This window comes from Condylura cristata, unplaced genomic scaffold (assembly GCF_000260355.1).
Source record: "Condylura cristata isolate star-nosed mole 26May11 unplaced genomic scaffold, ConCri1.0 scaffold00008, whole genome shotgun sequence".
NCBI classification, from domain to species: Eukaryota; Metazoa; Chordata; class Mammalia; order Eulipotyphla; family Talpidae; genus Condylura; species Condylura cristata.
In genome coordinates this window covers 46,678,031-46,700,034 of record NW_004567109.1, presented here as the reverse complement: position 1 = coordinate 46,700,034, position 22,004 = coordinate 46,678,031, and the positions used below count along the sequence as shown (strand labels likewise).

The 22,004-nt window shown below is 34.0% G+C and overlaps 2 protein-coding genes across 11 annotated transcripts in view; both read left to right on the top strand.

Annotated features, from left to right (window-relative positions):
- FUBP1 (far upstream element (FUSE) binding protein 1) overlaps positions 1-21,559 on the top strand; it is a 27,714-nt gene extending 6,155 nt beyond the window's left edge. The window contains exons 2-22 of one of the 10 annotated variants that reach the window (XM_012722297.1): positions 585-675; positions 1,513-1,575; positions 2,390-2,428; positions 2,847-2,886; positions 3,375-3,424; positions 3,514-3,585; positions 3,712-3,769; positions 4,639-4,801; positions 4,897-4,995; positions 5,092-5,193; positions 5,416-5,518; positions 5,618-5,718; positions 6,360-6,501; positions 7,355-7,515; positions 9,114-9,265; positions 9,356-9,435; positions 11,871-12,008; positions 13,697-13,771; positions 17,038-17,097; positions 17,189-17,334; positions 17,716-21,559. In XM_012722297.1, the coding sequence (XP_012577751.1) occupies positions 585-675; positions 1,513-1,575; positions 2,390-2,428; positions 2,847-2,886; positions 3,375-3,424; positions 3,514-3,585; positions 3,712-3,769; positions 4,639-4,801; positions 4,897-4,995; positions 5,092-5,193; positions 5,416-5,518; positions 5,618-5,718; positions 6,360-6,501; positions 7,355-7,515; positions 9,114-9,265; positions 9,356-9,435; positions 11,871-12,008; positions 13,697-13,771; positions 17,038-17,097; positions 17,189-17,334; positions 17,716-17,724 (1,944 nt within the window). In that variant the 3' untranslated portion in view covers positions 17,725-21,559. Of the gene's footprint in view, positions 1-584; positions 676-1,512; positions 1,576-2,389; positions 2,429-2,846; positions 2,887-3,371; positions 3,425-3,513; positions 3,586-3,711; positions 3,770-4,638; positions 4,802-4,896; positions 4,996-5,091; positions 5,194-5,415; positions 5,519-5,617; positions 5,719-6,359; positions 6,502-7,354; positions 7,516-9,113; positions 9,266-9,355; positions 9,436-11,870; positions 12,009-13,696; positions 13,772-17,037; positions 17,098-17,188; positions 17,335-17,715 lie in introns of all 10 variants that reach the window. The other 9 variants (XM_012722298.1, XM_012722296.1, XM_004679140.2 and 6 more) reach the window with 9 other exon arrangements.
- Positions 19,225-22,004, top strand: part of LOC105853384 (far upstream element-binding protein 1-like) — a 7,635-nt gene continuing 4,855 nt past the window's right edge. Inside the window, exon 1 of the mRNA XM_012722132.1 lies at positions 19,225-19,228. Coding sequence (XP_012577586.1) covers positions 19,225-19,228 — 4 coding nt within the window. The remainder of the gene's footprint in view (positions 19,229-22,004) is intronic.

Here is a 22,004-nt window from a genome sequence, read left to right as displayed (position 1 = left end):
ATGCTATCGGAAACTTAGTACAGGTGATGATTAATTTATTGACTCTTGACATTATTATTGGCAATAATAAATTGAGCTAATTTTGTTCTATTATCTTCTGTGAGAGGTACTAAAGGGTGTTTATTTGGCATACACACATGCACACCCTGGTTTTCCCGGTCATCAGAAAGTAGAGCGTTCCTGGCAGACCGTTAAAAGTGAAGAAACTTATTTTTAATTTATATGGGGAATATTTTGAGCTTTCCCTGACATGTAAAGCATACAATAGCACTAACATACAGAGCAGAAATGGTGAAAAAAATACACAACTGTATATAGTAGTTCCCAGGGTAGAAGCTTGTGTGCACTATTCTCACTGCTCAGGGTTTATGTTCTCTAAAAGCCCAAAAAAAAGGCATTTGTCATAAAAGCAAAATCCTAGTCAGATTATTTTTGTTCGCAGAACAGGTAGTAATATATATGTTTTGGACAGTGGTATAATGTGAACTTTTGAAAAGTATGGCTCCTGTGTGAGGAAATTTAATACAGATAGCATATAGTTGTTATAATATTATCTTAATGGTGGTATGTTTTTACTTTTTAAGATTGCAGCAAAAATTGGAGGTGATGCTGGTACATCACTGAATTCAAATGACTATGGCTATGGAGGACAAAAAAGACCTCTGGAAGATGGAGGTAAGTTAATAGCCATAATATCTTAATTGTTCATACAGTGTTTAATTGAGGTGACTTTCAATATTTTTCAAATGTTCTTTTATTGAAACATTACTTTTATCATAAGTTCCCTAAAATTATAAGGTTTATATTGGCCTCAAAGGGAATTGGGGGTTTGAGTGGGGGAGGAGACCTAAACAAGGTAAGTAAAATCTGAGTCAACCAGCAAGTTTGTCTTATTAGAAAACTCTCACTTTCCCTCTTTTAGGATAGTGCTAGATTGATAGTTGCACAGACATTTTAGTATACTGAAAGAAAAATTAGATATATAAAAAAGTTTAGGAGGCATTTCACTGGTTTTTCTCATCTTAACATGAATTAATCTTTGTATACTGTATTTTCATTATTTCATATTTTACTTTAAAGGTTGAAGTTGCTATAGTTTGCTGCTCTAGAGTGTTGCAGGTTATACCACTTTTTTATGTTACTTTTTTGTTTTAGTATCTTGCTTTATGCTTCAGGTTTAACTCAAAATGTGGCTTAAAATAGACTAACAGTGCCTTGTATTAAAAAAATAATTGTTGAAGCTTCTGAACTTAGAAGTCTGCACATATTTTTTGTTTTAGATTTGATGTATGAATTTTGATATTTTCTTTTTGCCCTTTTATTTGCTTTTTTTTTTTTAGGAGGATTTTGAATGAGCCTATAGAAATGTATTTGTAGCTTTTGATCAGGAGTGATTGGTTTCCTTTTATTTAAGTGTTTCCCATTTATGGTGAGGTTTTAATAAACAAAAAAAAATGAGCTAATGATGCTTCAGATGTTGTATGTAATGTATTCTTTTTATTTTATGTGTAGATGGCTCTTGGACAAGTCCGAGCAGTACAACACACTGGGAGGGAATGCCCTCTCCTTTTAAAGGCAGGAATTTTTATTTATTACCTGTGTTTAGTATGTAAACGTGAAATAAACCAGTGGATTCTTAAATGGACACACATTTCTGGATTATGTGTCTGAAGTTTGCTGTAAAAACAACATTCTGATGTTTAATCACTAAAGTTTGAGGGGGGGAGGCGACTATAGTACTTTCAGTTATAGGTTGTCTATTCTAAGGTATGCATTGTATTCATCTGTGTAAAGGATGTAGATGAAGGTAGTCATGTAGTTGCTTTGAGTTTTTTTTTTTTTTTTTTTTTTTGCTGAAGTTTATGCTGTGAAATGTTTGGTTAGGAACAGAAGAATAGTTCAGTTTGAGATTGCTTTGTAATATGATTTTTATTTATTTTGCATAGCTTTGTGGTCACTGTCAGATACACTCAACTTTTGATATGTCAGATATTCATATTCTGATAGTTTTGTTCCTTCCTATCTTCAGTTCGTACAGTGGGAAGCATCATTAGCCTTTTAGCATGTGAAATTGTGCTAGTAATGTGCCTAATACTTTGTCTTGTATCATTCTAAAGCGCTTAAAATCCATTAAGGGTCAGTGATATAATATACAAAGATTTTCTTTATTGTCTGTGCATCTTTTAAACATGAAGAGAATGAAAGAAACGTAATTTTTCTTCTTTGATTACTTAAAGTGTTTGGGCTGAGTTGACACTTGGTTGAAATGATAAACCATGCCCTCAGTTATTTCAATAAATGGATTTTGATATCCTTGCTTGGGTACAGGGGAACTAAGTCTTATATTTGTAGATGTTGGCAAAAAGTTAAAAGTCTCTTAATTTTGCAGATCAACCAGATGCTAAAAAAGTTGCTCCTCAGAATGACTGTAAGTATTTATTTTAAGTTGGGTTAGAAACTGAAATAAGTGGGTTTTAATATTGGTGTTTGTACCAATCTTTTGTGGGTATCTTTGAAGTTAATTGAAGGTTGAATATTCTTTTAGAATATCTAGCTTGAATGTAATGTTAAGTATTTTTCCCTATCACCCACTTTAATTATGACCAGTTATTTATTAAGATTTAGTTTTGAGTTACTTTATATGTATACTCATTATATATAAAATGAAAAGGGGTAGGTTTTATATATATCTATATATACACTCTATTGTTAATGACATCTCCCTTTCATTGACTTTCTTGTCCACTTTACACAGTGTTCTGTTCAATTTTGGGATGGCTTGATTTGATTAATTAGACTATGTGAACTTAAATTTTAAATTTTCATTTTATTTAATTTTTGGGTAGCTTTTGGAACTCAATTGCCACCGATGCATCAGCAACAAAGGTATAGTTAAATACTTTTTTGAAACTACTTTGCAAGTTTTAACTGAGCTGGGTGTTAAAACACAATATTTTAGTGTACAGTAAATGCGTCTGCAGTTTTCCTATACCTATATTGTTCATTTCTCTCAATGTGCATACATAATACAGAATGATCATTTTTCCTTTTAGTGAGATTACATTTGTAATATGGAAGAATGGGTGGAATTAGTCAACATTTTAGAAGAACCAAGGTGAATTAAAATGACATTCCCACCCCAACTCCTTTGCAGCTATACCTTTGGACTTTTCTATTTGCCATTCTCTTTTCACTTGACATATGCCACCTTAATTCAAATTTGGATTTGTAACTATTTCAGCCTTATTTTGACTACAAGTAAAATAAGTTTAGGCATTGGGTGTCTTTAGTCTTCCATTTTTATATAAGTATGTCATTTTTCCTATGTAAAGAAATTACCTTTATTTGAAGAAAAATATCTTATTTCTCAGCAGGTCTGTAATGACAGAAGAATACAAGGTGCCAGACGGAATGGTTGGATTTAGTAAGTGACCTAATATTTAAAGCTTTGAAAATAATAATCAAATACAGCTTTACAACCTTTCAGCAAGTAATTTTCTTTTTTCTTCCTAGTAATTGGTAGAGGAGGTGAACAGATCTCACGCATACAACAAGAATCTGGCTGCAAAATACAAATAGCTCCTGGTAAAGTTTTTCTCATGCTCTTTTCAAAATGACTTGAAAAACCACTTTTTTAAGTTGCTGGAAAAAATGATGCTACCTGTTAATTTTATCTTGGCATAAAATTTTTGTTTTTGTTTTTAATTGTAGACAGTGGTGGCCTTCCAGAAAGGTCTTGTATGCTAACTGGAACACCTGAATCTGTTCAGTAAGTATGAAAATCTTGACTACACCAGCCCTTTCTACTAAAGGATGTTACTGAACCTGAGTTTTGTTTTTTCTGCTTTAGTGATGTCTAACAACACATAAACATACTTGAAAATACTTTCATCTTGGGAAAAACCTCTCCTGAACCCCACGTTTCCATTTCTTTTTTCCAATAAACTCTTTCAAATAGACCACTCTGCTTGGCATAATGTTACCTGATAGGTTTTCATTTTGTCTTGAACTTTGTACCAACTAGTCTTTTATTCTCATCATTGTATTGAAATTAGTCTTTTCATGGTTCTAAGTTTCTTCCATAGCATTCTGTCAGCATTGTTTGCGGGACATGTATCACATACCTGAGATAACCAGACTCATTGTTCTTCCTCAGTCTATCTTGGTTGCCCTACCCCTGAACATGAAGATGTGACAGGGCCTCCCTGGTGGCCTAGGGGTTAAGTCTCAGCATTATCACCACTGTTGCCTGAGTTCAATCCCAGGCCAGGGAACTAACCCACTACAGCAGACCTCTCTTGTCTTGCCTGCAGCTCCCCTTGGGAGTATATTTCAGTAATTCTGTGTGTTCTGCTTCCCACTCTGTCTCTCTGGTGAATCCTCTCACACACACACCCCCCCACACCTCTGGCCTATATGCATAAATAAAAAATTCCTTTTAAAAGGCAACTTAAATTTGTTTTTAGCAGTACAGTGCCGCTTCTTGGAAATCTTAAACTGTTCTTTCTTTTGATGAAAATTTTTGAAATTGAGCAGTAAGGTACCTTTATCTAAATTGGGATGGAAAAGTACCTAATTATGTTAAAACATTCTTTGGATATGATACAACTTACTGTTTAACTGTTAATTTATTAACAGATCAGCAAAACGGTTATTGGACCAGATCGTTGAAAAAGGAAGACCAGCCCCTGGTTTTCATCACGGTGATGGACCAGGAAATGCGGTTCAAGAAATTATGATTCCAGCTAGCAAGGCAGGGTTAGTTATTGGAAAAGGAGGAGAAACTATTAAACAACTTCAGGTATTACATCTATAAAATCATTACTTTTCTTCTTTTTTGAAGCCAGTTTCCTTCCACTCCCATTTGTTAAAACATATGATTTATGTGATTAACAGGAGCGGGCTGGAGTTAAGATGGTTATGATCCAAGACGGACCTCAGAATACTGGTGCTGACAAACCTCTTAGGATTACTGGAGACCCATACAAAGTTCAAGTAAATTTGTTTTTATTATAAAAAGATGATGGGGTGGCAATAATTACAATATTTGGAACTGTTCTTTCTAAATTGGTTAATTTTTTTCTACTTCAGCAAGCTAAAGAAATGGTGTTAGAGTTAATTCGTGATCAAGGTGGCTTCAGAGAAGTCCGAAATGAGTATGGGTCAAGAATAGGAGGAAATGAAGGAATAGATGTAAGTAAAAACGCCTATTTAGAATGCTTGTATGACTTACTGTTTGGTATTAGTCTTTTAACATTGTATCCTTTTTTCCTAGTTTCTACCATTGTAACAATATGTATTTTCAATTGTGTACTTTTTTAATATAAATATACTGTTAAATATGCATCTGTGATTTGAGATAGGTTAATTTTCAGGAAATCATACTTTTTTAATAATTGATTTTCTTTGTATAAGGTGCCCATTCCACGATTTGCTGTTGGAATTGTAATAGGAAGAAATGGAGAGATGATTAAAAAAATACAAAATGATGCTGGTGTTCGAATACAGTTTAAGCCTGGTGAGTACACATTTAATTTTCTGAGTGTAGGTGATAGCTACTTTTGGCACTTAGACAGGAATGCTAAGTTAACCAAATTTGTTCGTTTTTGTTTTGAAGATGATGGAACAACACCTGATAGGATAGCACAAATAACAGGACCTCCAGACCGATGTCAGCATGCTGCAGAAATTATTACAGACCTTCTTAGAAGTGTTCAGGTTTGCTTGAACATAATACTATGTACTCGTCTAAAAAATGTTTTCCTTACTAATCTGAAAGTGTCTCCCCTCTAGAGTCTGTTTGGTATACTTTTTTTTTTTTTTTTAGGGTTTATTTATTTTGACATACAAAACTGGGGGGTACAGGCCAGAGGTGTAGGGGTGGTGAGAGGATTTACCTGAGGCAGAGTAGGAAGCAGAACAGCCAGATCAACAAAGTCCAGAGGTGCAGGGTTGGTGAGAGGATTTACCTGAGGCAGAGTGGGAAGCAGAACAGGCAGATCAACAAAGTACACTGCTGAGGGGAGCTGCAGGCTAGTCAGGAGAGGTCTGCCGTGCCATGTGGATCACCTCTAGGGCCAGGGATCGAACTCGCACTGAAGCAGCTGTGGCTAGTTTACAGTGCTGCATCTTAACCCATTGCAGTACCAGTCATGACCTGATGATACTGTTTTAACAGGAATTTCAAATTACTTTGAACTAGGCATCTTGGAGCAGGAAAAAAGGCTACATAAGTACACTAACTTATTAACTCCAGTACAAAAAGTTAGTTAGTACTATCTTGTCTGTTTTAACAGTGAAGAAAATAGAAAAGTTAAGTTTATTTCTATATGGACTTTATCTCTTATTCTTCTCTTTAGGCTGGTAATCCTGGTGGACCTGGACCTGGTGGTCGAGGAAGAGGTAGAGGGCAAGGCAACTGGAACATGGGACCACCTGGTGGACTACAAGAATTTAATTTCATTGTACCAACTGGGAAAACTGGATTAATAATAGGAAAAGGTAATGTATTTTAAATTCTTGATTTTTTAAAAATTATTTATGTACACAAGAACTTGGGGTACAGGCCAGAGGTGCTAGGGCATGGATGAGCGGATTCACCAGACAGTGGGGAGCAAATGTACTCAAGCACACTGCTGAGGGGAGCAGTGGGCGAGAAAGGAGAGGTCTGCCACACCTTGTGGGTCACCTCCCTGGCCTGAACTCGTCCTGCAGTGGTTGCAAAGAGCTTCATAACCCTTGTGCCACCAGGAAGGGCCCTACATTCGTACTTATTTTAATGTGTGCTTTAAAAATGAACACAATTCAGTTTTTCTGGGTATTTTCTGCTGCTGTCTTATACAAGTATTATATTGGAAAAATGTTCTGTGGACTGTGTTAATTGAACATGAATTAAGACGTGTGTGTGTGTATGTAAAATACTTTATAAAAAGGTGAGATTTGAATCACACTTCTCTAGAAGACCAGTAGTTAGCTTTTAGTGTAAGAAACTTTCTTCCTTCTGACCAGTAACATGGTTTGGGTGTTTTGTTTAAGTGTGGTAGGTTATATTTACGTTGCGTTAAGTTCAACTTATTTGAAGTGAAATATTTAATTTGAAAATATTTTGTTAAGTTTTTAACAATTTGTAGAGTATAAACAAATCAAGTTGTCTTAAGATGTATGTTTTAGAAGCATGAAATGCTTTATATAAAAGTATAGACTAAGTAGAAGATTCTAATAAAATATTGTCAGATAGGGTAGGGTACTGGTTAAAACTTTTGTAGTGGCCCAATAAACTGAACTATAATGTATGACTTCTTCTTTTGAAGAGCACATCTGAATCTTAAGAGAAACTACTGTGTTTTAATTTTAGGAGGTGAAACTATAAAAAGCATAAGCCAACAGTCTGGTGCAAGAATAGAACTTCAGAGAAATCCTCCACCTAATGCAGATCCTAATATGAAGTTATTTACAATTCGTGGCACTCCACAGCAAATAGACTATGCCCGGCAACTCATAGAAGAAAAGATTGGTGTGCGTATAAACTTTAAACTTCCAATTTAGTATAGACCCTGATAGTTAAAGGGACAATAATTCAAATGTTCTCTAAGCTGTATGCAAAGAAATTTCCATTGCTATTTGAATGATATCATGTGATAGATATGTTTAATATAGAGTAGATTTTCCAGCTGTAGGTGTATGGGGGGAAAAAAACAGTTCTTCAGAAATAATTTAATATAGTGGTTAATTTGAGTATGAGTAAGCCTACTGTTAGGGTAACTAGAAGGTTGTGGAACATACTTGAAGGATATAGTTACAGAGAATTAAATATTAAAGTGTTACATACTCAAACCTGTCAGTATGCATCCCCCACTTTAAAGGTGATACTTAACAAATTCAGGTAATAAACTGACTTGGTCATTTAGGGTATTTCAAAATGTAGACCACCTTGGCATTTCCCCCCCACACCTATACCACCATGTTGATTCAGGATGCCTGGAAGGGGGCCCAGCATCTAATTTTAGAAGTTCCAGGTAACTCTGCACTCCCAATTTTGGATTTTTTTCCTCTAGAAAATTTTCCTGTTGAAAGTAAAGAGCTCTGACTTTATTTTTTGTAAATGAGGTAAATAGTGCTTTATTTTGGTCTTATACTGTGGTGAACTAAGAATATGAGGTAGCTACTTAATGCTATTCAAGTATTTTAAATACTTCATGTTACCACACTTTAAAAGAGGCGCAAAAGAAGTTTGAAAGTTCTTGGGAATACAAAAGTAATATTTTATATTATATACAAAACAAATTCTTAGAAAATTACACAAAGTATTCTAAGTTCCACACTATGGACAATGAGTATGATTACTTGGAAAAAATGGCAGCAATAGATGCCACGGCAGAAAAATGAACAGCATCTTAGTTTTGGGTTTTGTTCTACTTAGTTATGAATGGATTGGGTTTTCTTCCCGGTTATGGGGGGAAAAACCAAACCAGTTCTTCAGAAATAATTTAATGTAGTGTTCATGAGAGCATGAACTCAAGTCAGGTTCAGGATCCTCTATGAAAAAGTTAAAACTGCTATTTTATTCTATTTGGAAGGATAAGTGATAATAACAGAATTGAAGGACAATGACAGCATTTAAGAGACCTCAAATAGAAATTAATAAAAAGTTGTGAAATATAGCCTCCTAAGAAAATTGACAAATGTGTAGTTTCAGCCTTTGTGTTAAAATTGTTTTCTGGTTATTATTTGCTGCAGGAAAGGAGTGTACTTTAGGACCATTAAATCTGTTTGTCTTTACACATTAGTTGTCAGAGAAATTAACGAAACATTAAGTTGTGGAATGATATAGGCATAAAATGTTCTGACTTGTTAAATGTTGTATTTAGGAAACATGTAAAAGGCAAAGGAACAAATTAATTTCAATTGCTGGTCTAAATAGGGTTCCAGTGACAGAAAGGTTGTGAGAAGGACTTATTAATTGAACACGACCTGGTTGTAACACTGTTGGTTATGTTCACTGCACAGTGTACAATGTAAGACCAGAGCAGTTGGGGTATATATTATCAAGATGCTTGTCACAGGAGTAGATGCAGAGAAGACCTATTTTTTTTTTTCCTTTTTCTTTTATGTAGGGCCCAGTGAATCCTTTAGGGCCACCTGTACCCCATGGGCCCCATGGCGTCCCAGGCCCCCATGGGCCTCCTGGGCCTCCCGGGCCTGGAACTCCAATGGGACCATACAACCCTGCACCTTACAATCCAGGACCACCTGGCCCTGCTCCTCAGTAAGTATTTGGATTTAGTTTTGGTTTTTTTTTCTCTTGAGAATTTTAGCTTTTCGCAGATTGTATTTATATATTGATTACCTTTTTCAGTGGTCCTCCAGCCCCTTATGCACCACAGGGGTGGGGAAATGCATATCCACACTGGCAGCAACAGGCCCCTCCTGATCCAGGTACAAAATTTATGTCTGATCTGTATTGTTTGTTTGCCATTTCAGTAACGTTTTTTAAATTTTCTTTTGTTGATTTTACCTTGTGTGCATTTTCTGCACTCACTTAACTCTTTCATAGCAGTGTAGATATTGTTCCCCCAACCTGTAGTTTCTTTCCGTCATGGTCACTTAACATTTGATTATGATCCCTTTTTATCTCATCTACTTACTTGCCCTTTAGGCTCTCTCACTAGCATAGTTTCAAGAAAGGCAGTAAATTATGGCATCCTTTCTAGACACAGTGTATTTGTTATTGTTTCTCTAAAATTAAATGAAACCAGTTTAGTAAGGTTGTTTAAAAAGGCTGATACTTATAATAACCCTATATTGTAACTACTTTAGTTTCACGGGAAGTGTGTACTTAGGAGCATTAATGACACAACAGTCAGCAAGCAGCCAAAATTTCCACTCATTCAAGAAACAGTTTGAGTATACTGGAATCTGAATATGCAGAGATGAGTTTCCATTCTATAACAGAAAAGTGTACTCTTAAGTGTTAGCAATGCTGCAATAGAAAGATTTACAAAGAGGGAACAAATAAGTTAGTCTTTAAAGAATGAAAGGACTTTGTTTCCCTCTTGTAAGCTAATTGGAGTAGCATGATTAAGAGGAGTCATACATTTAACATATTCAAGAGTTCAGGAATAGTTTTATATTGTTTGACCTGCATCTGCAGGATAGTGCCTCTGAGCATTGTTTTAAAGTGGGTAGCATGATTAAAGAAAATGATGTGAATAAAGTGGTCTCTAATCATATCTTCTCTCACTTGGGTAATAGTGAAGTTACCAAAATGGATGTCTTCCAATATTTGTCTTTTAGGGTACCAACTAGTTTGATATTGTTCATGTTGGAATTAAGTAATTTTTAAATTAGCATTCTGTGACCTTAAATCTGTATGAAAAATCAGTGAGTTAAGAGTTTATGTAGTAGTCAAGAATGTAGACTTTATAGTGAAAGAGACTTGGGATATAAGTCATAGTTCTTCTACGACTTTACTAATTGTATATCATAAAATATTTTTGCATCATCCTAAACCTGTTATCTATAAAATGATGATAAGTCATTATAGTCAGTTATCAGTTCGTACTGCTAATGTGTAGCTATGAGATGCTTTCCTTTCTGGTCATTATATTTAGGAGCACGGTATCAACTTCCTAAAACCTAGCTTATTGAACCTTGGTTTCAGGTGGAAGATTCATATTTGTTACAGGTAATGATACTACCCAAAAAAAATCCTATATAGAAAAAATAATGTTATGAAATATTTGGATGAATGCATAGTGCCATCCAATTTTTATCTATAAATCTTTGCTCCTGGCCCTCGGACAACTTTCATTGACCTCTACTGAGTAGCTGAGAATTAGCTGCCCATTTGAGTGAAGGCTGAACACATACAAACTCTGGCTAAGGAAATAGATTCTTTTTGAGACTGTAAATTAATGTCATACCACATGATATTCCTAGTATAAAAGAGAAAGAAAATTTGTTTCTTACCCAAAGATCTCAAGCTATTAATGCATCCATTGATATTTATGAAAGATGAATGAAAGTGAGCCAAGTGTAGAAAAAACCTAGTATGGCCAAAGACTAGATGCTAGATCATGGTAATGGTAACGGTAACTTCTGAAAAGTACAAAGCCGTTCGGTGTTGCCAAAACTTCTGAATGTTTTAAAGTTGACTAAGGGGGAGAATGAGGCTAGAACCCTGGGATTCCAAATCAAAAAAGATAACTTAAAGATATACTGTTCTTCAAAACATATGTTCCCCCCCCCCTTTTTTTTTTCCTAATAAACCTCTCCTTTTAAAAATCTTTTTTTTTTTTTTTTTTAAGTTTTGATAGTCCTGAAAACGCTAGGGAATAAAGGAAGAGTTGGCAATAGGGTGGTAACATCAAGTTCATGTTTCAGGATAATCACTTTGAAATATGAGTTGAAATGTGGCTAATTTCTTAGCTTTTTTTTTTTTTTTAAAGATTTTTGTCTCTTCATTGAAAACAATACAGAATGATATTCATAGTTACAAATATTTTTTGTACAGATTAGTCCCTGTAAATCTATCCCTTTAGTCATCTAACAGTTCTGCTTCCTAGAACTGTTAAGCTGAAAGCAAAACCAAATTAGAAAGCAAACACAGCATGATTTGAGAAGCAGCATTGGATTTGGAACCAAAAAATGTTTATTCGTATCCCAATTCTGTTTTGTAGGAACCAGGAATTTCCAAGCCTCAGTTTTCTATCATAAGATTAATGACAATAATGAAAATAGAATGTGAAAGTTCTGTTTTAAATATCCAGTTAATGTTTTTAGTGTAAATTTGTCAGAAAATGGCTGTGTGAGAGATCGATGTTGTTAGGTTTTGGACTTTGATTGAAACTTTGAACTTGTGTTTATTCTAGCTAAGGCAGGAACGGATCCCAATTCAGCAGCTTGGGCTGCTTATTATGCTCACTATTATCAACAGCAAGCACAGCCACCACCTGCAGCTCCTGCTGGTGCACCAACTACAACCCAAACTAATGGGCAAGGTAACTATGGTAACTAAACAATTTTATTTTTTTTATGTGAAAACGAAGTATCATGTGTTGTGAGTTATATATGAGATGTAACAAATGTTAAATACCTTATTTTTAGTAGTATTCACTCACAACTTTGGTAAACACTTTTCTTTAAATGTTATTTTGAAATAGTAAGACCAAGTTTCTCTTTATTACTTATGTTTAATGTTCAGTTAATTTTTTAGTATATATTTGTAGGAGAGGGGTGTGTGTGTGTGATTTTTGCCTATTGCTAGTCATGATGTCCTGTTAACCCTTAAATACTCTAGTTTTACTCAAAAACATTGAATCATCATAGAGTCCTACAAATCAACAGTGCTGTCCCAGTGTATAACCTTCCTCCATTTCACCAGTTGTCCCAACAATTTCTGTGTTGTCATCCAAGATCACATCTGGTAACATGTCATACTTAGTTGTCAGGTCTGTTGGTCTCACTAATCAGGAATAATTACTCATTCCTTCTCACATAGAGTAAACAGATTTCTTGTTTCAAGGGATGACGTCAGTCTTTTTTCATGAAGATGAAGTCATGATCTTAAGGTCATAATTCTCTTTGACAAGAATATAGTAGAAATGACACTCAGTGCAATATATCAGGAGTCATGCTATGCTGTTGACCTGTTCCATCTCTGGAGATGGTAACCATAGACAGTTGTTCATGTTAGTATCTTGTTTATACCATAAAGTCACCATTTATGTCTTTGAAATTACTTTTTTCTGGAGTATTATACTGAAATTAATCTGCTCTTATGTTCATTAATTTTTATCCATCAGCCTTTATTTTCACTAGTAACACCTACATGGTTCACCTACCACTATGATGGTATTTTCTATTTCCATCATCTTGTTTACATTTATTGGTTAGTATTTTACTGTAAGGGAGAGTTTTCGTTTCCTTAAATCAATATGGAACCCTGGCTTTTTTTTTTTTTTTTCCCCCAGTATATTGTATTTTGAACAGTATTTTTTCATTGTTCAAGATTTGGCTCTTCTGTAGAGCCATCGAGATGGTTCCTTGCCCTAAGCACATCCTTACATTCTTACATACTAAAATTGCCTTTTGTGTTCTATCAGCTCCAGCCCCAGAACCAGCTTTTTTTTTTTTCTTTTTCCCCCAAGGAGCTCTGATTACTTTTAGTAGAGGATAATACTTAACACACTGCTGTTAAACTGTTGTTTGCTAGCAGTGCCTTTCATGCAGAAAGCTAGGAAAGAAGTGTACGTGTATGCATGCCTACATAAACAATACATAAAAATGCCATTTGATACATGTGTATTTCATATGACTGTACATTCATATGACTTTCCATTCCATTCTAGCGTTTCAGGGTTCTTTCTACCCTTTTTCCTTTCTTCCATGCTTATAAGTGATACCTAATGAGCTTTAATTCATTACTTGACCATTGAATTTTTAAGAGTGAAGCCACTCTTAAAAATAATAGATCATCTTTTCTGTGTACCACATTTTTCTGTATCACTAGTGTCCTGTATCGCTAGTGTCGTGTATTTTTTGTACCTTCACTGTAGCTACCATGCAGCACATCCCTCTTATTCTTACTCTCCATGGCAGGCCACTCCCAACTCCTCCACTCAAGGAAAAGAATGGAAGTGCCCTGTTGCCTTGTAATAACCTTAGTGCAATTTTTTTGTTGTTTTTCTCCAACAAGGAGATCAGCAGAATCCAGCTCCTGCCGGACAGGTTGATTATACCAAGGCATGGGAAGAGTACTATAAGAAAATGGGTATGTTCTACATTTTTTAATGCAGCATCAAGCTATCACTACAGATAATTCTTAACATTTGTGGTTCTATAACAAGGAAAACATTTGATTTTTGAATGCATTTGTCAGGCAGTTACTATTTAAAAGTAAAAGTTTCCCCACTAGCACATATTAACATATATTACCTACATTTTTTCCAAAGGCAATTATGTGTTGTAGTTCCCTAAATATCAAAACTTTAAAATGTCAAGCAAAAATCGACTGGATGTGGCACTACTTTACTGTACAGTATAAGAAAGAAGTAGGTTTACAGTGACAGAAGTTAATTATAATTAATTAATGAGAATATTAATGATACTTGCATATATGGTGATAGGGAAACAAGCATCTAGAAAGGCTATTTTTCAGTGACTATAGAGCCTACATGCCAGAGCATAGTGATAAATAATGCTAAAAGTGCAACTGTAGGTATAACAACAAAGAACCCTGTCTTTCTGGTTAATGTATACTAATGGAGACTCAGGTACTTTGCAAATATATTACTACAAACTACTGTGAGTCAAAAGAGCTTATCTTCATTGACATTTCACGTGTACATATTGGAGAATAGATCACACATATACTAAGTGGTAGAACCACAATTGAAAGCATGCCCCTTTCCCAAATTTAATTTTTTAGGGGACTGTTTGGTACCTGATGTTGTTTTTCTGGTCAGTAGTTTTATTTTACCAGATGCTTATGCTCTTAGACATTTAAAATAGTTACTGTTTTAAAACAGTTAATATAGCCCATTGTCATAAATGAAAGCTAAACTGATATACTCGGCCCATCCCTCACTGGTAGAGAGTATCTATAAATAATAGGATTTTGTGCTAAGATAAAGTCTGCTTGTTATGCTAAGTGTAACTTTCAAGATGTTTTCTCATTTCCCACTGAAAGACAAATATCTAGAAAGCCTGATCATACTAATTTTGTTTGGTGAAAAGATGCAGAGGATGATTTAAAGATAGTTTTAGGCAGACATTCCAAGAAAGTTACAGTGCATGTCATTTTTGAGTCTATAGTTTGTGCTGTACACGGGTCTTTAAAATTATGCAATAATGAAAATAGTTTTTTTTCTTTAACCTTAAAATAGTGTATTCTCCTTAGGGTAATCATAATATGTCCAAACTGGGTTACTTTGGAGTATAGTTGGAAATGATATTAAAATCATGTTGGTAAAAAGTAGTGATCATCCTAACTTAAAAGTGGCATCCCCAAATGATAGGTTTAAAATCAAATCAAGGTTAAATCATTATGTTTAACTTGTATTTTTCATAAATACAAGAAAATGGTTACTATACTAGAGGTGTTCCCTGCATTACTAAAAGTGAGTTAAAAACAAAGGCCTGGTAATGAACTTAGGGTAACTATTAGCCTTTGGATTTTATTATGTTCTTTGTTCTTTGCAGCATAGCCACTAAATAAGTTTACTGATTAACTTTTTGATCTTGTTTGCCCTTAATGAGTAGGTGTTGAATGTAATCTGTGAAGTCTTAGTGCTTTCCCCTTTTTCTTCTCTTTTCCCTGCCATCTACTCTATAAAATTTTAATTTTAGAGGTAGTACCCTACTTTGTCTTATTCTTTGTGGAAGATGTTTGACTGACTGGAATGCACATTAAATACTGTAAGATAGACTGAACCCTATCATTTGTGGTACCTTCAAGCAAAAGGGGGGGCCCTAAAGTGGTTGTGGAAAAAATGCAGGTGTTTGCGGACAGAAAATAAGAATGAAAATCTGCTAAGACTGACTGACTTTTGTACTGTAATAGAATAATACATTTGAACTCTGGAGTAAGTCATTATTCAATGAAATGAAAGTAAAACCATTTATCAATGCTACATGAATATTAAGTAATGTTCCAAAGTATATATTAGCATCAAAATAGATTGAATAGGAAGAGTTCTTTCCTATTTTCAGTTGGATAAAATGTATCCCATTGACCCTTCAAATTGATTCCTTCAAGTCTGGAATGTGAAGTGTTGGGAGTTTATTTACCAAGTGTTTTTCCTTAAAGGCTAATGTGTTTACTTTTAGCTTTTCAGAGATAATTTGAGTTCAAGGAAGGGGAGGGGAGGGGGAGAAAGGAACATTTGACATTTGTTCTTAATACATTTCCTTGTTTCTACCACAAGTTGCTGTTATTTGGCCTCTAAAATTAGTTAACTCTTACAGTAAGATTTAGTTACTTTCGTAAGCAGTAGGTTTTTGTGTATTTTTTTTTTTAATTATTGGCTGAAAGATTTGTTAATTTATTTATGCATAGAAGAATTGGGTATAGGCCAGAGGTGCAGGGGGTGAGAGGATTCACCAGAGACAAATGTAGGAAGCAGAACAGGCAGATCTACTGAAATACACCACTGTGGAGAACAACAGCGAAACAGGAGAGGTCTATTGTGGGTGTGGGTTGCTCCTTAACTGGGAACTGAACTGTGCTTCAGTGGTTGCAAGACAGCCTCACAGTGCTATGACTTAGCCTGTTGTGACACCAGGGAGGGCCCTGTCCTTAAACCATTTTTAAAGCAAGTTGCAGGTAGTTTAATTATTTCCGTAAGGTAAATATACAAACCATTATTTAAATTGCCATTCTTTGTCATATGTTTTTTGTAGCTGTGTGTGTTTTGTTTTTAAATTGATTTTACTTCAAAGCCACTTAAGACTCCATAAAATTATTACATCTCTTATAGTCTCTTAATTTGGTAAAATCACCCTTCATGAAATCTTGTTGAGTTTTGTGTTTCATTAATCTTGTAACTTGGAACCTCTTCATTAATTGTGCTTCATTTTATTTTAAATAAAATCTTGTAATTTGAACATACATTACACCTCATTGAAAAGAGGTGTCGTGAAGGTTACTTTCGTACAAATAGTTTATAGGTTACTAAAACTGGAAAAATCTCAGTCAGATCTTAAAAGTCTTACATACCTTTTTAATAAATCTTGTTTCTCAGATAAGTTTTATTTTCTCCGTTAGACATTTGCATTTTATGTAAAACCTACAGTATAACTAACATCCAAATGGATGCAAGAACCAGAAAAATTACCTCCCTTACTCCTTCCCCATCACCACATTTGATGTACTTTCCAAACTCAGTTTAGAATATTAAAGTTTACAAATTCTGCAATCAGATCAAGATTATGTCTAAATAAAACAGGAACAATTCTGACCCCTCTATGCTTTTGTCTTTATAACCTGTACTTACAGTGGATAAAATTTTGTATTAAAATTTAGGGGGTTTTTTTTAGGTCAACAAGGGCAGACACAAGATTATTCAAAGGCTTGGGAGGAATATTACAAGAAGCAAGGTATTGTTTTTATTGGAAATGAGATTCTTTTGGGCTTTTAATTGTGGTTTACAGCAACAGAGTTGTTTTGTTTTGTTTTGTTTTTCCAAAGGTCAAGCAGTTCCTGCTCCTGCTGGGGCTCCACCAGGTGGTCAGCCAGATTATAGTGCAGCCTGGGCTGAGTACTACAGACAACAAGCTGCCTACTATGCCCAGACGAGTCCCCAAGGAATGCCACAGCACCCTCCAGCTCCTCAGGTATAATAAATTTACTAATGCGTTGATTTCTACTCCAGTCATGTTTTCTGCATGTTTACTGTTTTGTCTGTTTGGGATTACGTTTGCCTTTTGAACTTTTATCTGGCACAGTATATAACTAGATGAAGTACTGTGGTGTGTTTGGGTTTTTTTTGTTTGTTTTTTATAATGCTTTCTGGCATCTGAGTGCTGAATATTTCTACAATGCCTTTGATTTTAAAAATAAATTTTCTTCCCCCAGGGATTTGCAAATCATGCAAGAAGCCACCACCATTTATATTAACCAGTTTTTCTTTCTTAAAGGATTCACTCCTGAGTTAGCTCCATTTAAAGGATTTTCTTTAACTTTTTGTGTATTTCTTATGTATCTCTTCTGCACAGGGCCAATAATAAGAAGTGGACAATACAGTATTTGCTTCATTGTGTGGGGGAAAAAAACCTTTGTTAAATATATGGATGCAGACGACTTGATGAAGATCTTAATTTTGTTTTTGGTTAAAATAGTGTTTTTTTTTTTTTTTGAAAATGTACAAAATATCTATCACTACTGATAGGAGGTTAATATTTCTGTGTAGAAATGAAAAATTGGTTTGTTTTTAGTATTTAGTGTAGATGTACACATTCCAGCAAATGTATTTGCAACTATTATGTGGTCAATGCTTTGTGATATAAATGTACTTTTTCAATGTATACTTTCACTTTTAAAATGCCTGTTTTGTGCTTTACAATAAATGATATGAAACCTCCTGTGTCGGTAAGTTGGATATGTGGGTATTTAAAGAATTCATAATTTCGTAGCAATGATAAATTAAGATACATATACACAAATATCTAAGCTTTCCCCATGAAATATTAATTGAGTTTTTAAACACTGGCATGTTTTTTCCCCCTTGCAGTATAGTAATAGATTGGAGGATCTTTTCTGTTTATTGTATTTGGCTGTTTCAGCACAAGTAATCCTGATATCTTCATTTTTTTTCCTTCTGTTTGATTAAAAACTGCATGTGTGTACAATGATCTTTTGGCATACTTCCATTGCATTAACAGTGAAATTTCCTTTTATACATGACCACTGTTTCAGACCTGTACTGCTGCTATAACAGTTAACCTTTCTGTTCTTAATTTGATAATTACTTGATTTCCAAATGATTTCAGCATAACTAATTTTAAACAATTTTTGATAGTGAATATGAGTAGTCTAATAAGAAAAGTTTTTCCATGTAAAGCAGCTCTTGCAATGTATACAATATTAGTGTGTTTCTTTCTAAATTTAGGGTAGAAAAGTGAATAGTATGCAAAAAGTATAGCTACAGTGCATCTGCCATTGAACCATTGGGGTATGGAAACGTTCAAGCTTTTTTCTTTTCCTTTTTGCAGTATAGATAAGCTTTGTTTCGTAAATGCACAAGTCCAATCATTGAATCAACTTAATTTTTTTATGTACTTGAAATCATTTTATTACTCTATAACACTCATGTTGAAGTTCTGATATTTTGTTGAAATCCATTGTTTTACTCTTTGCATATTTGTTGGCTCTTTGCATATTAATATATTAGACTACATGCAAATACAGTCTGTCTTGCCATTGTCTGTTGAAGTGCAGGTTTGATCCAGCCAGTATAGAACTAGCTCTGTAGGGGTGAGGAGGACTGTGCTGTGTATCATCCTTGATTGTGTTCCTTCAAGGAGCATTGCACTGTAAGTACATCAGAATGACAAATTGATGAACTGCAACAGTATCTTTTTGTCAATGTTCCACATAATGTAAATGCCATACTTTGTGTGAATATTATGTTGGAATACAGTGCTGATATCTTGGAAAACCATAACTGCTTCTTAATTTAATGCAGAATAATACATAGGTCTGTATTTTTTTTTTAAGTGAGCTTAATGGGTAAGTATTTTTTGATATGCTTTAGCTGTAGCTAAAGAAAACTGATCATTAACAAAGTTGACTAGTACTCTTCATTTGGTGCTCCTGAAATAAATTGTTTTTCAGTGTAAAATATGCATATCTTATATATTAATATGAAAGATTTGAAATGTATCAGACGTAAGTGATTTTCAGTTTGCAAATATTAAGCCTTTTAGCAATTTAACACCATTTCATAAATATATATTCTTTCTTTTGTGAGGAGCACCATTTGTTGTTTTGAATATACTATGAAGGAAGATGTACCAGGACATAAATGTTGCGATTACAGGGTAGAAAATAGTAGTACATTTCATTGTAGTATTTTGAAATGTTTTTGATTGTTTTATTTAGAGTGACTTCCCTTACCCTTATTTAGATACGGATTATAGTTCTAGGTTGAAATTTAATAGTTATAGTTAAGGAGTTATCTGTTATATTTAAGAGTGTAGGGTATTGACATGAGCAATTTCAGTATTTTGCATGATACTGTTTATAGATGACCTTTTAGGAAAGTGGTGCATTTTATTGATTAAACTGAAGAAATAGCTCAGTTGGATTCAATATCATAACTCACAAATTGGAGGCTGTTGATTTTGATTCATTTAAGGTTTAAAATCTTTATTAATTGCAAACAGTGCAATTATTTATACTTCACAGTGCCTTCCCAGACCTTCCACCTTAGGTTCTGCTGCAAAAAGCAACAGGTAAGCACAACCTAAGGACATATATAAATAAATATTTCAGTACATTAATGTTGTCCCTGTGAGGTTTTGTGGTTGTGTATTCAAAAGCAATCTGCTACTGCTTCCCCAAAATGTACTTTGTTATTTATGCTACCATTTCAGTGGAAAGTCTGTAAGTTGTTCAAGCAACCGTTTACATTTCTGGGTAATGTTTTTTATTTTAATTTTTTTAATTAAAACAAGAAAAAGAAATGAGTAGATTGCTGCTATAATTGAAATACATTCAAACTTTTTGTAATATTTCCCAAATATGGAAGAATTGTTAAATAAGAAAAGACATTTTCATAAGTTTTTGAGATTTAGAGGCTCACTTGGTGAGAAACTTCAACAGCCTTCACAATCTGTTTATGATTGATAGGACATTTTCTTTGCCCTTCAAAGCTCTGAAGTCTTATTCTTGAACTTAGTAATTCAGTAAGGACATTTTGAGTCAGTTTATTGTGACTTTTTTTTAGCCAGTTGAATTTTCTTGACTTTTATAATACACTGAAAAAGAAAAGAAATCAGGAGTAATGGCAGTGTGTTTTGATAAAAGGCATGTGCATCAGTGAAATGTTAACTGTATAGCAAATGACTTTCATAATCTGTTTAGCAACCAGTATTTTTCTGACTTATAATACTTTAATAACTGACGCTGCATTTTATTTTTGCCAGTTTAAAATGTTTGTGTGTTTTTATAGATGATTTTAACTGGTACATATTTTAAGTTGGATGTATTAAAGCAGCATCTTATCAGTTTTGTTTATTCAGTTTCTAAAATGTGCTGATCCTTTTAAAACTCCTGCTTATCTCTACAACAAAGAAAAAGATTCAAAAATACTGCCTTCATTTTCACACACAGTGCTGAAGATGCTGCAAGCACCAAAATCATAGCTCATAAAATCAGGTCCTGAGATAGTTACCCATAAAGAGGAATCCTTTGAGTGTATGCCATTGGTGAGCCGATGAGCATGGACCATAGAAGGGCTCAATGTAGAAGGTAAAATTGGCAAATCATAACTGAGAAATATGAAATGTATTCCCATACATAATATGATATAGGGTGTAATGTACCTGCTTTTGATCACTTTTTATTTTAAAGTGTTACTCACTTGATCTTAAATGTTCCATGAACTGTTAAATTTCATAAGTTATGTAGTTAAAGCACCACATCTCTGTGTGTATCTGTGTTTTAATAGTCGATAGGTATGTTAAGATTGAAGATATAAAGGGGCTCTTTGACCCTTAGGAACCTGTCACGTTTTGGTTAGTTGTAGTTTGCATTTTTTTATATAAAAGAAAATTTAAATGAATGCTAATAGATAATGGGGCATTGTTTCTGTCTCATAGAATTTTTTTCATTACCATAAGCCTTCACTGATACTGCAAGCATTTTTTAAATGGCGCTATCTTAACCTTGAAATAAATGGAAAGCAGAAAAGGTGAGCCAGGTGATTTGAATGCAGTGGATATTAGGTGTGGTAGAAACAATGTTTAGTTTAGATTGAAATTATTTTGTTAGTGCTTTAAAAACTTGACAATGTGTTGCTGTTTGTTTTTTTTTTAATCTTAGTGTGATACCTAGATTTCTTACGGTTTCTTGTTTGTTTTAGAAATTTGAAGTATACTTTTTGATTAATGAAAATGGTTTTGATACTAAAACTAGTGATTTAATTCTAGTTCTTCATAAACATTGTAAAATATATCCTTATCCAAATATCTTGGTAGTTAATTCATAAGGGTGGGTTTGAGTAGGAGTAGCAGAGTAAATTAAGAGGGAAAAAGGAATATATTCAGACATTTCATTTGTATGAGTACTCTGCCAGAAGAACCAGTTCTACTTGCAAAATTAACTGTCTAGAATAAGGATGTACAAATTATCAATGAGGATGTCTTTTATTTTCTGAAAATTCTGCCTCATTTTAATATGTATTTTAACAATACCTAGTTAAAGATAATTTTAATCTTTTTTTTTTTTTTTTTTTTTTTTTTTTTTTTTTAACTTGAGTTTTCTTGCCACAGTATAAACTTCT